Source organism: Manacus vitellinus, unplaced genomic scaffold, assembly GCF_001715985.3.
Source record: "Manacus vitellinus isolate BGI_N305 unplaced genomic scaffold, ASM171598v3 scaffold_0_pilon, whole genome shotgun sequence".
Taxonomy (NCBI): Eukaryota; Metazoa; Chordata; class Aves; order Passeriformes; family Pipridae; genus Manacus; species Manacus vitellinus.
This window is the reverse complement of record NW_021938789.1, coordinates 35,296,285-35,313,295: the sequence shown is the minus strand read 5'-3', so window position 1 is coordinate 35,313,295 and position 17,011 is coordinate 35,296,285. Positions and strand designations below refer to the sequence as shown.

The 17,011-nt window shown below is 32.9% G+C and overlaps 1 protein-coding gene across 1 annotated transcript in view; it reads right to left on the bottom strand.

Annotated features, from left to right (window-relative positions):
* Nucleotides 1–17,011, bottom strand: part of FSTL5 (follistatin like 5) — a 272,551-nt gene that overhangs the window by 76,280 nt on the left and 179,260 nt on the right. The window contains exon 7 of the mRNA XM_008933129.3: nt 15,618–15,784. Coding sequence (XP_008931377.2) covers nt 15,618–15,784 — 167 coding nt within the window. The remainder of the gene's footprint in view (nt 1–15,617; nt 15,785–17,011) is intronic.

The following is a 17,011-nucleotide window of genomic DNA, read 5'->3' as shown; positions in this document are numbered from 1 at the left end:
ATAGGTATGCAATAGGAAATTCATTAATGTACAAAACTCAAACTAGAGTTTGGTGCCTGGGTTTTCCACATTCTGAGTGACAGAGTGATCCAAAGGGTTCATCCTCAACTCAAAAAAATATGAAATATTTTCTTTCTGGTTTATAAGTGATTTTGTTTTCTCATTTTTGTTTCTTTTTTTTAATCCCTGCAATTTTTTCAGGCCTAGATGATAACTTTCTGACCAGCATTCCAGCCTCAGCTTTTTAGGCAGTGATATAAACATTTTGTAAAACAGAACATACTGCATTTAAGAGAGTTATGAACTGGCTAAGAATTTTGTTTTAAAACTTTCACCCTGTAAGCTCAGTTTCTAGCAGTTGATTAATTCTCTGAGTTTCCTAGAACACCAGCAAGCACCAGTACCTTCACATAGTAAAAAACTGATTTTCATGCACCAAAGTTTACACTTATACACTTTCACAATACTGATTTTATGGTACCTGTTTCATGTATGTCAGAAGTAAAAATACAATCTTATGGCCTTTAGTTTTTCAAATTCTAAAGAACTTCAAAATATCACTTTAAACTCCAAAACTCCACTTTATGAAGAATGAAATAAAAAAGAAAAATAAAAACAATAAGGAAATAATACAGGCTATGTGAACTGGAGATGTGAATTATTACTTGCATTATACTGAAACAAAAAAAAAAAACTTGAAGTTAAGGATTAAAATTTTGCATTGGTTTGCTGAGGGAAAGCTGCATCAATAATTGCAGACAACCAGATATTTTTGAAACAATGGTTGTTTGCTTATAAAACAAAGCCAGTATACCACAATCCCCTTTATTTCCTACACCTCTCTCCAAGCTTTCTGCATTTGATTTCAATCAACTCATAGGAGTACCAGTAATACTAATGTCACATTCTTGTTAATATTTTTACATATTTTTCAGTATCTTTAACTTCCTTTATTACAAGGACACAGAGAGTAGATAACCTTTTGAGGGTTAACTGAAAACATTTTTTAAAATAATTATTTATGTATGCATGGTTTGCCAGATAAACTCAGCTCAGGTTTTTCATGCTAATGTCAATGTTACAACTTCTATTTTCCAAGTAATCAGTTTCTCTGTTCACATTGGCAAAGCAATGCAACTCTGCAGTTTGTTAGTGCCTGTCAGAAAGAAATTAAATTCCACAATGAAGTCTGAAAATAATTGCATTTGGCACAAATCCAAGAGGTTCTTTTAGTTTTGTTTCTATCTTAAGAAAACGAACCCTGAATTTCATAAGCACAAATTTTACATACCTTCTCTCAGTTTCATATTTCAAAGCTGCAATAAGAACTAATCATGAATCTAGTGTAAATCCACTAGTTGAAGAACCAGCCTTACAGAGAATTATAAATCACGTCAAAATCTAAGAAAAGAAAATGCACAGTCTAAAACAGCTATAGTATCTACAGTGGAAAGTGACAGGATCTTAAAGGAAGCTCTGAAGGATGTAACACCAGACAACAGTTCATGGATATTAATGCAGGCTAGCTTTAGTCAAGGGAAATTAATCTTTTTAAGTTTCTTTTGCAGTTAGTTGAGAATGCTAAAGGTAGCAAAATCCTTCCATAGGACAGTTCAGTGGTTCCATCAGTGCTCCCTGCTTTAGTTACCACCTACCTCTCTCTGCTGACCATGGAAAGAAACTTCCTAGCTACAATTAGACATTCTAGGCATTTAATTGGTCCCTCTGTTTCTTGACACTGGGGACAATGTAAAGAAAAAAACCAAATCATGAGTGAATTTGTCAAAGGGCTGTTTTTCATCACAATAGCTTTACTAGCTTTACTAAAGCAAAATAGCTTTACTAGCATTACTCTACTGCTCCTGGGAAAAAAGGTGATCATCTGGTGAGCAATTCAGAACATTTAACTAAATCTCCAGTGTTGAGAAAGTCTCTGTGCATACTTTCCCAAGATTCTATTAAAAATGGTCAATGCAGAGATCATCCTCTATTCTCTCTTCCTGAAATAATAGATGAGCCCAGACCATTGGTTGAATTGAGCAGGATTTGTTTGTATTCAGCAAATCTCAGAAAAAGATTATTTCTCTGACTATAAATGAATAGAATAACACTACACCTGTTTAAATAATTTGCTAGAGATGTATGATTTTCCCTTTATTCTCTTGTATACAGTAAGGACTGCAGTTTCAATTCCTGAGGAAATAGTAACAGCTAATAAATGGTAACATCCATTTTTCTACAGAAAACATGAAACTTGTTTGCACTTCTCAAAAAACATGTCAGTTGATTAACACACGGTTTTGCTGTTTTGAAATCTAATAATGTTACAAACTTCCTAAGAATCTGAAGAGGGATGACACAGAAAAGTGCCATAAAACCCTTTACTACTAGATCATCAGTGAGAATAATGACTTCATTTTATATGTAGATGTGTAAAGAGAATTAGGATTTTTTTCTTGTTTATGGGAGTCACTAGACACAAGTGACAGTTTTGCCGAAGTACTAGAGCTCTTGAGGGTAGTCATAAAACATCACTAACCTTTTACTTCCCCAAAAACTCTGTAACTTTATGCTATCTTGCTATGAATCTGCAATAATGACTGCTAATTTATTTAGACATTCAAAATCTCCAGCTGAGTAGATGCAGCTTATGTTAAATGAAAATTTCAGCATGTTCTGATACAGCTGTCTTTTTTATTGCTTCATGTTACACAGAAATCTTCAGAATCATTCATATACCATTCAACTTTTACTCCTTTCTAACAAAACAAATTGTTGTATAATCAGATTTAATCGGATAAAGTATCTGACATTAATGTCTCGTATATTTTTCAAGTTCACCTCATAATCAGTGACATGAATTTATAACTACCCAGTTACCACAGTTTATCATAATTTCCCCAAATTGTATTTTTTCTTTAAATCAGCTTTAATTGTAGATTATTACACTCCAAACTGGTTCTTCAAAGAGAAACTAGCTTTCCACTGTGCAGTTTACTTGGATCACATTCCAAAGTGTATCTAAGTGCCAGGAGGCCCCAAAGAAGCAGTGCTGACTCAATGTATGCTTCAGGTCTCAATTTCGGATCAGATTTGTGGAATGAGATAAGCAAGAGCAACTCTATTTCTATTTTCTTTCTTTAAAGACATTATATTTCTAGGATTAGTGCAAAGAAATCACTGAATTTTCCTAACTTTCCTGATTCCAAAAATATCGGCTTTTCATAATTACACTGTAAGATTTAATCTGTTTTCAAATACTTAGATTGCAAACACTTTAGTTTTAAATTTATAAAGTTTATTGGAGTTTTTGATCTTCCTATTGCATAAAATACTGGATTTCAGTTTTAGTTTCATGATTGCAAACCCCTTTTTATTATTTGACAATAATTCACATCTTTCTTTCCTGAACTGCACTCACCTTACACTAAAAGAACCTATTTTATTTCATAGAAACATATTTCATTTTATTTCATAGAAATTTCTCCAGATGTTTCTTCACAAACTCAAGAGAATCTACAAAAAAATTAAAAAAAAACAAACACCAAAACAACAACCCTTAGACTTCTGTATTACAAAAATTTTTATCCAATTTTCATCCAGTCCCTCTGATGTATTTCTGAACTATCCAGGAGTGAGACAGACAGGCAGGTAGAGTGTCTTCAAGCTTTATACAATCTGTAAAAGCCTTGTGGGATAAATTTCGGTTTATCACAAAATCCCTTTCATACATGCGATAAACTCAATGGGCCACAAAATACCTTTTCAAACACATACAACTTTCAAATATCTTGCAGACAAAACTAACTAAACCAAAAACATAGAGACTAGTTGGGAATCTCCTACTGTGTGGTAACTAAAGAGGAGATAAGGGGAAAAAAAAGAAAAAAAAAGGAAAAAAAGAAAAACATAAACCTAGTACCTTCAAAGTTGATATAAAAATCAGAATGATTCACTTTAACTCACTCTTAATGTACCAAGAGGGACAAAATCATATTGTGATTTGAATAGTTTTCTTTAAGTTGATATCTCAAATGCAACATTAACGTATGATCTACCAACAACAGTAGAGAGAAAAGAGGGCCAGTCATATATTACTTGAATTGTTAATACAGTGCCACTTGTGTCAGTTTGTTATCAAATATGTTATGCAAGAAATGGGGACATACATTTTGAATGGAATTCCTATATGAAAGACTTTTTAAAGTATACACCTGATTACATACAACAAAGTGATTGACATCCATTTATTACCATCTTCTTCTCTTTGCTTATAAAATCAAAACATTGGCAGTCTGAATGCCAGCACAACAGCTTCACTTAACAAGGGTCTAGTCACACTGACACACTCAATACGTCTAAAATATTTTTCTTAGAGCCTTTTAAACAAACAGAAAATCCCAGTCAACCGGAACTAAGCACTCAGTACAAGCAGGAGTACTACAAGCAAATGTTGAATTTACACTAATAAAAAAGTGAAAGGTGAGATAATTTACACTTATTTAATCTTAGTTATCTAAGTGGCACATACACACTGCCTTTGCTCAAACCACTAATACAACATTCCATGTCCATCAGTCTAATCTTTTATCACGAGACAGCTTTACTAGGCAAGATATCAATGATAGAAAAGACACCTCAGGGTCATTCACAGCCACCTTTCACTGTAACCACGGAAACTACTTATGTAAGAATCTTTTGGTTTTGCTCAGGTTTTTCGGGTTTTGCTTGGTTGTTGGTTGGTTGGGGAAGGTTGTTTGTTTAGTTTTATTCAGCCTTCCTACAGAAATGAATTGTGATGATACTTTTTAGTGATAGCCTTTGTATTCCCTGGTTATGGTTTCTGGTCAGGTAAACTGTAAGCCACTGCAAGAACATCCTGGTATAAAACAATTACAAATTACAGTGTTCAGAAAATTGTCTATAAAAAAAATAAATAAAATTCTGCATACAGTGGCACTGATGAACAGATTTTCTAGAGCTGTACCAAGTATAACTTCTGTCCTTTTACTAATATGAAGCCAAGATGTTGTGATAAGCCTACAGGTATCATATATTTTGATAGTGTTCACACACAAAGATAATACCATAATGCTGAACTAAAAAAATCCCATTATTTTCTACACATTATGACTAATGAGATATTTGGTTTTGATCTAGTCTGTGTTCAAGTCACAGAAAGTGAGGCTGGAAATTCCCCATTTCCTAAAGGGATTGTGAACAGTGATCATAAATATTTTCTTGCTGTTATTAACAAAGTACATAAATTTTGTTGATGTTTAAAACTTTGTTCTTATTAAACACTCACATTTGTTATACATATAGTTTTAACCATATCCTGTTACTTGCAGTATAAACTGTGTACTACTTAAGAGAAAAAAGCCTAATTGAGGTATATGTATTTCTTATGCCTTAGAACATTAAAAAAAACACATAAGTACTTTCAGTTGCCCAGTTAAAAATAAGACCATAAACTCCAGTTAAACAAAACACTTATATATAAGATTTGTATGCAAATGAGAGTACCACACTGAGTCACAACCATATTCCTGTGCTCTTTGAACTGAGTAACAGGTTCTCTCTTCTGTGATACATTGCTCCAATTTTACAACTGCTCTGTCAATCACAGTAAGCAATTCTCTTCCATTGCAACAACCGCTAACACTTTGTTAACACACTTCAACTTTCTACAAGATACACCAAAATAATTTTATTACTCAGAACACCATTATTGTTTATGTTTGTCTACTGTAATTAATTTTTGCTTTTCTAAGTACTGCTTTTTGTAATAGACCCAAAATTTCTTTAGAAATACAAGTACTTTATGAACTAGGAAGCTATATACACTAAATCTTCTCTTTTCACTTTGCTCTATGTCATTATTTTAAACAATGGGACAGCACTATTCATTGGAAAGCTTCTATGCTACTGTCACCATAGGTAACTGTATTACTGAAATACCATCACAAATTTTTTTCTTATATGCAGCACAGTCTTACTTTGCAAGACTGAAACGTACAGAGCTTCTTATTCTATTGCTGATCTCTTTAGCTAACCCTGGGTTTCAATTATCTTTTACTCCAATTATAACTATCATTAACTGTTGCCAACTCTGTGATCATAGAATCCATGTCAGAAATAAGATCTTTATTAATAGAGAGGGAGATGGGAGATAATAATAATAGGCGGGAGAAAAGGTGGCTTTTTGATTTGCCTCCCTTTTGCTATAATTTAAAATGTTAATTGTTTAACTTTCACAGGTTAAACTTCAAAGCCTTTTTACATTAATTGATTTCTTGTCTGATGTTAAAACTAATGTATATAATGTCAAAAATATAAAGACAAAACAGGATTTCAGTCATCTTTCATTAACTATAGATGACAATAGCAGGAACTTCACAGAGTTTCTAACATTTACCAAATTGCTGCACAAAATTAAAAATATCTCGTAGAAAAAAGTGGTATGGCATTGATCGTTTACCATGTCATAATATGGCAATTCTATTTTATTTCTCATTAACATAAATAGGTCTGTAAAGAGAGACATTTGCCTGGAAGGAGCAAAAACGCTACAAAGGAAGACATAGCCTCCTCTCAATTAACAGGACTATTTGAAATTAAATGCATAAAAATTGTTCTTATGAAAATTCTTAAGAGTAAATGGACTCATAAATCTGATTTAAACCAGACAAGATAACATACTTAAGATGAGAGTGGATAAGAACATTTTATATTATTAAGGTACTCTGAAATTTATTTTCAATTAAAAAAAATATTCTTTTGCTTCTTCAATATTTCAATTAAGTATCTATATGCCAAGACTTATTATTTGAAAACATTAATGTATTTCCCTTGGAAAGCTCTAGAGGAAAAACTTTAACCACCAGCAAACCCAAAACATATATAGTAAGTACTTTTGGGTAATTGTCAAAAAATCCAGTCACTTCTATCTCATTGTACCCGCAAAAGTACATTAAGAATGCAGATTCATTGATCCTTTTTTCCTTAGGGTAGGACAATTTTGTTATAACAAACCAAGCTACGTATTATTTAGAAGTACTGTTTCAACTTTCCTACTTCTGTTGTAGTCTGAAGTGCAACAATAGGCAGGCATATGTGAAAGGAGAATCAGATGGACGGCATTGATGCATCTGTTCCCCAATTCATATTAAATTTAAAAAAATCTTTGGTTTATTTTATCTCTTCTTTTTAACAGAACAATCAAAACTCTTTGCTATGGATACAAATACTCTTTATATCCAAACAGAAAAGGTTCTGGATGGAAATTTCTGAAAAAGGAGCTCTAGATTATTACGATAACTGTGTAAAAATGGTGTAAACATGAAAAAGAAAGGAAGAATACACATGAAGGTGATAAAATTAACATATGGCACATGACTTTGTGTGGTGAAAGAGAAATCAGTCTGAGCTAAAGTAGATCTTCAATAAAATTTAGAAATGAATGGATGCCACATACTACCAGGTGTATGGGTAGACAGATCACTGACCAGTTTGATTAAGAGAAAACTTACATATCATAATTTGAAAATCTTGGCAGGCATACCCTTTCTGTTGTTATCCAGTCAGATCTCACAAACTAATCAAGCTTGATCTAGATAAGTAATTTGCTTCATGTTCACCTTTGTAAGTAGCAGTATCGATTATTTTTCAGATGGGTAGCAATTTTCTTTCTGAGTCAGTACCGAATAAATACCTTGGTACACTTCTGCAGTTTTCTTTTAAATTATTATTACTTTTTAAAAATATATAAATACCAGTTGAACCAAATTCTCAAAAGGCAGTTATGTTCTACCCATCCTAATTTTTCGTCCTGGGCTGCTTGTAAGGGAGGGGAAAAAAGAGGTTCTTTTATTTTTCTTTTGGTATTTAAGCAATTGTGCCTCTCTGTTCAATGAAACAGACTCCTAGATATCAAAGCACTTTTATTACTGGTGATATGGCCCTCCTATTTAATGTACTACAGAAATGATTCCAAAGTCAGGGCTGTGAACCACAGGAGGCCATTATTAACAAAGCATCTTTCTCATGCTTTTAAGAAGGAATGACCTTTACTGCTAGCTGTAGCCTAATACATGTTGCTCTTTTGAGACTTCTTTTCTAAAAAAATAACCTGAAAAGCTTGGTAATCTTTTTTTTTGTACTAAAAAACCCCTTCAGATATTTCTTACCAAAGCTGTGAAAAGCATTAAATCTAGTAGGATAGAAAAAGTGCTACAAAATGACCTGGACAAGTTGGAGAAATAAATATGTAACTAGTAATAAAATTATTCAGAAATTATTCTGGGTTTCACCCAGCTGATGGAATGTATACAGCAGAAAAAGTGAGAGTAGTCTATAACTTTACATAAAAATCAAACTGCAATTTTTTCATGAACTAATCAGAAATTAATAGCCCAAACTGAATTTGCTAGTAACAGAAATATTGATTGTAGACATAACCTGCATCCCTATATATACATATACAGAAAAGAACAGAGAAAACTGAATTTGAAATGAAAAGAAAGAGTTGAGGAAGAAAGATGCTATGGGGATGAAAAAGTGATGCTTATAAAAATTTTGAAGTCAGCTTATAACACAGAATATTAAACAGCTTTCCATTAATTTTAAAATGCAGGAAGATAGGCAAAAGTGAAAAAAACGTAGGTGTGATAAAATTTCTGTTTTCTCTAAATAAAAAAAAAGGAGTAGGAGTTACTATAGCAGGACAATAAGAAACAACATTTGAATGAATAATATGGTAGAAAAATCATGATGCATCTAAAAGCTTGCTGAAAGGAAAACATTAACATAAATTAAATTGCTATCCCTGTACTTTAAAATAGTTACATGTTTCTATAGAATGTGTTAAACAGTATTCACTATACGAGACTTAGAATAGGCGGGGGGGGATATAACCATGTTGTACAATGTCAACAGTAATAAAATAGAAATTAAAGTATCACTGATGTATTATGGAAGCAACTGCATTTTACAAGATATATCTATGAAGAACAAGGATAACAATATTTTGAACATCTTTGGTATTTATATATTTAAGCTCCCACAGAAGGTCCTCTTAAACATCTAGGAGTATATAGATTTATCATTTCAGCTACTCTTCTAACAATGTGTTCAATGTGTTGTGTTAAGAAATTCGTTTGGAAGAATCAAGTAATTCAGAAATCCACAGTGTCCCTTTCTCATTTTATTAATAATTTCTGTCTGTAAATGACAGAAATGTATAACACTGTCTTCGAGGTTGTTTAATATGACTTGCCTGCAGTTATTTTCAAGGATTTCTTCATGGTAAGGGGAAATGGATTTACATGTTATATCATCACCTTTCACTGTCACAATGACTTTTATCTTGAAATGCAGAAAAGCAAACAGGAAAATACTAATGGATTCAGCTATTCTGGATATTAACAGTAGAAACAGCTCTAGAATGTAAAATTATGAGTAGTGTAAGAGAAGGGACTCCACTCTGCAAGAAACAACTACTTTGCCCCACTCTGTAATAGAAAAATGACCAGATCCTGATCTCAGTTACACTGCTGAAAGCATGAGACGAGATGATGGTCCACAGAATATGACTCTGTTCACCTCTGAAGCAAACACTTTCATTTGTAATAAAGATAAAATAAGTGCACTGGTTAAAATAGTCCCCACCATAACAAAATGTACATAATAAGCTGTATCATAAAGTTCTGAAGTATTATAACTTCAATTAGGCTAGATTTATAGAACTGGCATATCCATACTATTTTAATGGGAATTGATACTTTGTGAATGAAATCTCATCCCAATCTTTTTCACAGTACTTCATTAACCCAGAAGCCTACAGATCAGCTTTGGTACCTGGTTTATATGTGCCTTTACAGTGTCATGAAAACACGATGTAAAGTCCAAAGTAGCATTCATCATACCATCATTAAAATAAATATTAAAATAGCCTCAATATTCAAAATAAAACATACCATATCTTGCAAGTCATACATGTGATTTATCTCAGCACTAAAGAATTAATTAGGACTCAAAATCAGATTCAAAAAAAAAAGGAAAAGAAAAAAGAAGGATGGAAGGGGACTGAATGAGATGGTTGCACTGGTGGTCAAAACTTTTGGCTTAACTATAAGTAAACAAAAAAAATAGGTATTTGATAAAGCTGATTGGTATTTTTGACAATAATTATTTTCACTTTACTTCTAAGGTGGAATAGAAAAAAAAAACAAAACAAAAATGGTATTTGACCCATTCAATAGAAAAGGTAATTATACATCCTACTTAAAAGAAAAACTGTGTAAAAGATAAAGGACAATTCAATACAGGTAAAAATAGAAATGTGCTGACTTTGATGAGTCACTGTTAAACAAACCAAACTACCTCATAAGAAAAAAAATCAGTAGAAAATATATGAGAAATATGTAATAGATATGTTTCAGAGGTGTCATAAGCATAATATATAAGGAAAACCTGCAAGTAGGTTTTAAAAGTCAGCTTCATATATCCTGACTGTAACACACAGAATGAATACTGCTAGACCACATAGAAGATCTGACACTGCAATTGCTGCACTGCAATTTACTAATAAAAGCTCAAAATAAACTAGTCAGGACCCAGATTTTGTATTGAACAAGATTGCTAGCTTTTTGACTATGGTACTATGACTGAACAGTTTGATTTCTTCATTGTTGGACTACGAGTTACTGTCTTCCAAAAAGTGGGAGCATCGCCTCTGAGGTTCTGGTGCTCCCTTCATGTCATAGGACTCCTACACTTTTCCTCACATAAGGGTGAGAGACCCCCATCAAAGACTCTGCAGGGTAAGAGGGCCAGTGGGAAAACATCAGAGAGGAGGAAAAGCTCCTCAGGAATGAAGCAAGAGCATGCAGAGCTTGCTGCAGCAAATCAGAAAGTCAGTGCATTGACTAATCCCTGCAAGCAGGCATTCCCTCTTTTAGCACACTCGTAAATAAAGAAATTGGTTTACATGAATTTTGAATATCTATTTGTCATGGTTTAGGAATGGTATTCCACAATTTAGTGGAATACTGAAACCCTCCAATCCATGTGTTGCTCAATTACTCACCCTCCTGCCCCTGTGTTGGGCTGGAGAGGAGAATTGGAGGCACAAAAGGTAAAGATCAGAGGTTGAGATAAGAACAATTTACTGGAAATAGCAATTAAATAAGAGAATGAACAGTAACAGCAACAATACTAATGACAGATTGTACAAGAAAAAAGAGGCAAGTGATTCACACACGTGATTGCTCAGCCAGCCCCCTCTCCCCTAGGCTACCTGACCTGGAAGGGAGCCCTTTCCTCATCACCAGAAACATGAGGTGGCACAGAATTACCTCCAGGTACTAGACATGTCCCCATCTGGCTACTGCAAAAACAGTCCCTGTCCTGGACAGAACTATGACACTATTCTGTTTTGATTATTAATCTTCACTTTCTTTAAATTTAAGTCCTCTCGTTTATATCCTAATAATTTTTTTATTTTTTTTTTACCTTTTTACTTTTAAGAGTTGTTATTTTTGGAGAGCAGATAAAAAAGATTGAGGAATATTTCCGCGACATTTATGGTTCACTTGGAATTTTATCAGAAGTACAAACACACAAACACACACACACTCTCTCAAATTCTTGGCAGACAGGCCATTTATATTTCTGACCATTGCTCTAAAGTCATAGCTGTGTTGTACTAAGAACAATTTAACCATTCACAAAGAGAAGCTTGTATGTAGGCACATAGCCTCCCATGGGAGAAGACAATGTGGAAGGGAATAATTCATGAGGTTCTCCTGAGATTTTTCTTAAGAATAAAAAAAGGAGGAATACAGGATGAGAAACTGGAAGAAAAAGAAGAGGTCAGATGTCAGGAATCCTTTCTAGAAAACACACAGTGCTTTGGACAATCTGGAAACCTTTCTGTAATCAATTGCTGAGCAAAACTCTACAGAATATAAGCTATCATGTCCTTTAGAGAACATTAGCTTTTAATGACATTCTCCATTATGGTGTTTTGGGGTTGTGTTTTTTCTTGACGGGCAAAGAGGAAATATGTCAAGAAGAGAATGCCAGCTGCTGAATGAGACCAAAACAAGTGACAGTCATAATGTGGAAATTAATGAGATGAACAAATGAGAAGTTTTGAGAAAAATATAACCTATACATAACTTCAAGAACCCCAAACTAGAAATACTATGTGCTTTCCGTGAAGGCTAGCTGAAGAAAGATGCCATAGGTTTTTATCAAAAGGAAAAGTTGAACTACACTCTTTTGAATTTATTGTTACACTTTGCACATGGACAAATCATCTCAGTAGATCTTGAATACATGTAAGAACAAAGGACTGAGATCTTGTAAGGAAGTGTATTGCTCACATGTATAGGGAATAACCTGAAGGCAAAATGGGAAGAAAATATCTGAAAAACAATAAAGTAAAATAAGAAATGAAAACTTTAAAAAGTTAATAAATTAACATTTAAAAAGTAGTATGTATTGCATTTGGGAAATATATCTGCTATTTTTCATACATTGGAATTATTTTCTCTAATAATTCGTTAGCTAAAACATATTCCAAGAGGTGAGTGGAAAGACAAATATTAAATTTAAGATACAGGATAACAGCAAGGGAAAAAAAAAAGCCTTTTTATATGTGCACTAAAATATCAGCAAAATGTCCCATGATATCAATTCTGGAGTGAGTCACAGACCAATCATATTACAATTTAAGTAAAGTAAAACTTGCAGAGGCATATAATTTTTCATAATTTCACTCAGATGGATGCTCATTATTCCTGACTCCCTTTACTTTCAGTAAAAGAAAGATCACTATTTTTGGAAGTATTGCAACTTGCTGCTGTTAAGTACCACAAGAAGAGTTGAGGAGTACTAAGAACTTTTAAAATTATCAACTGAAAATTAACAGTTACATTATTAGTATCTGACTACACACGTAACAGAAAATTTTAAAATACACTACTTATTGTCATCCTTTGAAAGTGAAACAGTATTTCCTCATATTTCTTTAAATTATTTTAGACTGCATAAAACACTACTCATTAAGACTCACTCTTAGCCACTCCACAATTGACAGCTTTAGAGATATATCCTGTATACTTTCAGTAGAGGAGTAGGATACTAAAAAAAGAAATAAATAGAAATTCATCTATCAATTTCAGTTTAGATTTGGACTCCTTTCCTCCTTTGCGTTGCATTTTTCCATTTGGCAAAACAGTAGGACATTACATTGTTCTGAGTTTGTCCCTCCTTGAAGCAAATAGCTTACTTCATATTGGGAAATGGATAGTGAAAAAACTTAATTTATAAGTATGAGCACTTGCTATGATTTACAAAATCACATTGTCACTACTGCTTAGTCTGACTGGTTTCATATATTTGTGCTGACTTCCAGTTATGTTGATCTTTGATGCATTTTGTTAAAGAAAAAACCCCAAACCCAAACTATCTATCTTCCAGGTCAGTGTCTGTTTTGGTTTTTTTCACAAAATGTACTACTGTTTACACAACATTGTAAGTCTTAAGATGCACAGGCATGGTTCTTGTATAACTGAGTAAATTAAGAATTCTCAGGTTAGGCAAATATCCTTATAGTTTATAATATAGCCATAGTAAAGCCTCTGGGGACATCTTAAATTAAACAAGGACTTAGGGGTTTTTAATGTTTAAAATTGCTTGAATAAATATAACACATTCTTTGGTGATTAAATAGTGACATACATTGGTGCACACTCTGCATTGTTCCTTTGAAGTAATATTTATTTAAGTGTTAAATTCATTTTCTATAGTGTGTAAGACACTACTTTTTTTTTGCACAATTATTTTTCTTTTCCCAAGGTTTTATTTTTATTACTTTGCTTGAATGCATACTAAATTATGGTCACATAATAATCTTTAAGCAAATAGGAAACTGTAAGAACCAAAAAAGTGAATATATGATAAACTGGTTCAGAAAGATACGAAATGACCAAAGAAATATGGAAAAAAAAAAAGAAACAAATCAAAGGAAAATCTAGAAATAAATATATAGAGATCAAATCTGTGGAAACAATGAGTCATAAAATAAATTTTGAAGAAAAGAAATTCTGGGGACCAATCTAACCCAATGTCTATCTGTCCACTCTTTTTTTTATCCAAACTCCACTAATTCTTTGTTCCTTCCTTTTTTAGTTTACCTAGAAAGAGATATTAGATTAATGTCACATAGATATATTTGAGCTCTATTAATTTTAGTGCCTCACTCCATGGATATTGGATCTGACCTTCTCTTTCTATATTTGAATCATAGCAAAACAGTTCCTAATATTAAGGAACTGAACTATAACATAATTTTTGCTTAAAAAGAATTCCAAGCATTCCAGTCTGTTTATATTTTTCTTAAGCTAACAAATAAGTGATAAAGTCATCATCAGAATTATGCGCTCCTGTCACTAGAAGCTTTTACTCCCTTAAAAGTTTCTACTGTACCTGCACACAAAATGCACACACCAACATAATTCTGGTGCTCAAGTAAGATTTTGCAGACCTTTATTTAAAAGAGAACTTTTCAGATGATGCTGGGTTTATCCTAAGCCTCTCAAATGACTTAAAGCTACAACTCAAGCATGATGAGCTTTGAAATTGTCCCTTATTTTACAGAGCACCACTGTGAGTAAGCTCAGAACTAAGAAAAACCAAACCAAAACAAAGATTATGCATGAGAACTATTGCCACCTTAGAAATAAAATATTCATTAAAAAAAAGGAAATAAAAATAGACAAACTAGATACTTGATTGTGGTAGTATTCCACACATATAACAGTTCTGGGGATTTCAGACTCGCTGGGGTCAGACAGAAAGCACAACTCCCAATGTGTCAATTTGTCCACATTTATAACTTTGCTAATACAAAATGGCAGAAGCCAAGTAAGCATACCCAAAAGCACAGAAAATACAGCCGAAAACCTATGTTTAGAGTTTTGTCAGAAGATGTAATCATGTTTCTCATTTTCTATTTTTCTCTGTATTTTGAGGTCAAGGCTAAGTTAGGTGGCAAATACGTGCCTTACTAAAAAAAAAAGATTTATAAATTATACTGATATCCCTTTTTTCATTCTCTGAGAGGTACCATACACACTGCTGAATATTTGGAGGAATGAGTAAAAGAATCAATTTTATTATGAAATACTTATTTTGGAAAAAATACATTTCCACTGACCTATTAGAAGATACGGTTGTTATTATTATGATCTGTTTGTACAGATTGTATGCATTTCTTAAAATATTCATTTCATAAATATCTCTTTTCTTCTAGATATTTGAAGACTATATAACCCTGACTGTATAATGTTGACTGTATTTTGGGCTGCAATTTGGTCTTCATGTGCTTTTATTGGTATATTTATTCTTTTAAATGGTTGGTCTGTGAAACATCTTTTCTTTATATTTAACAGCAAAGGTTCAAATGCAAAGCAAAATAAAACCAGACAAAATTTAGCAGGCATATAATTTCCATTTCTTTTCTTTGAAACACCAGGAGTAAGGAGCTTTTCTATTATTTATGACAAGTTTTGATAATAAGCTGTGAAATAGAACTTTCTGCTACTTACACTGATATCTTCCAAATCTAATCTATTCAGAATGACATTATTCCTCTTCCAGATGATGGGAGGTCTCAGTGTTCCCTGGATGGCACAACTTAAGACAGCACTTTGTCCCACTGTTGCTGCAGTGGTGCTTATTTTTTGATCTTCAGGCAGACTCAGCTGAACTACATCTGCAAAAGACATATTGTTTGTAAGATCAATTATCAGGCAGTTTCATGCAGTTAATTAGCATGCACTTTTTGACCATGGGTAATTTAAGTATTTTAAGTGGAATGAAAATAAAAAGAACTTCCAAAAACCCCAGGAATTTCAGAGGATTTCAAATAAAGGTCAGCATGACATTTCAATTACATTGACTGACAAGTATCATGCTGTAAGAAGAAGTATTTAACATGAAAATGAATTCAGAGGTAAGACTGTAATACACATGATGGTGTATCCAAAGTCAGACACTGGAAGTTATCTGACAGTTAATGCAAGAGCAGTGGAGTAGTCAGAAACTTCATTCTATTTTTTTTTCATGTTAGCTAACAGTTCATCATTATTCAGTGTTTAAAAAAAAAATCTTTAAAAAATTTAGATGTGTGACAGGAGTATGGACCTTGAGTCTTTCTCCACTCATCTATGTACTAAATAGCTCCAATATTAACAGAAGACCTCTTCACTTCTATGTCCCAGAACTCATTTGGACACTTGGATAAAAAAGGAGTGATACATATCAAACTGATGACACTGTATACTCTTCTCTCTTGTGTAATTGCCTTAGGTTACAGGCTGATCAGCTGAGAGTTGGCTTTTTCATTTGAGGTGTGTCTGACTAAACACAGCATATCAAAATTCTATATTTGTAAGGATTTTGTCATATTAGACAAAAGAAGTATATAGGAATTGAATATCATCCAAATAGCAATTTTTCCACTCAACCAGTAAAGCATGAAAAATCTCTACTTTTTTTATCTTTCATTCTTCAAGTAAACTACAAAATGCATCATGTATCTATTATTTTTTAATTACCAAAATACTTTCATATAAGAGAGACATTAGTACTTTCATTATAACAAAGCAGGAATCTATAAGGAAGTTAAGATCCCCTATATGTTCTTTTTAGCCTCATAAAAGCAATACTTCATACTCCCCTAATGTGCAAGCATTAAAAAAGCATATCAATATCCTCAGGAAAGTAAGCTTTGCTTTTAAATAATCAAACTAAATTGTCAAAAAATGTGATTAAAAATAATATTTTTATATTTAGATCCAAAGAGAGCCCATCCTGATTCTTTTCTCTTTTAGAAGGATTGTTCTATGACTCAAAATGGAAGTGACAGTGCCCACCAGACATGCCCAAAGGAGACTGACCTTTTTTAAGTAGATGCATTACCTGACACAATGCGTTGCAC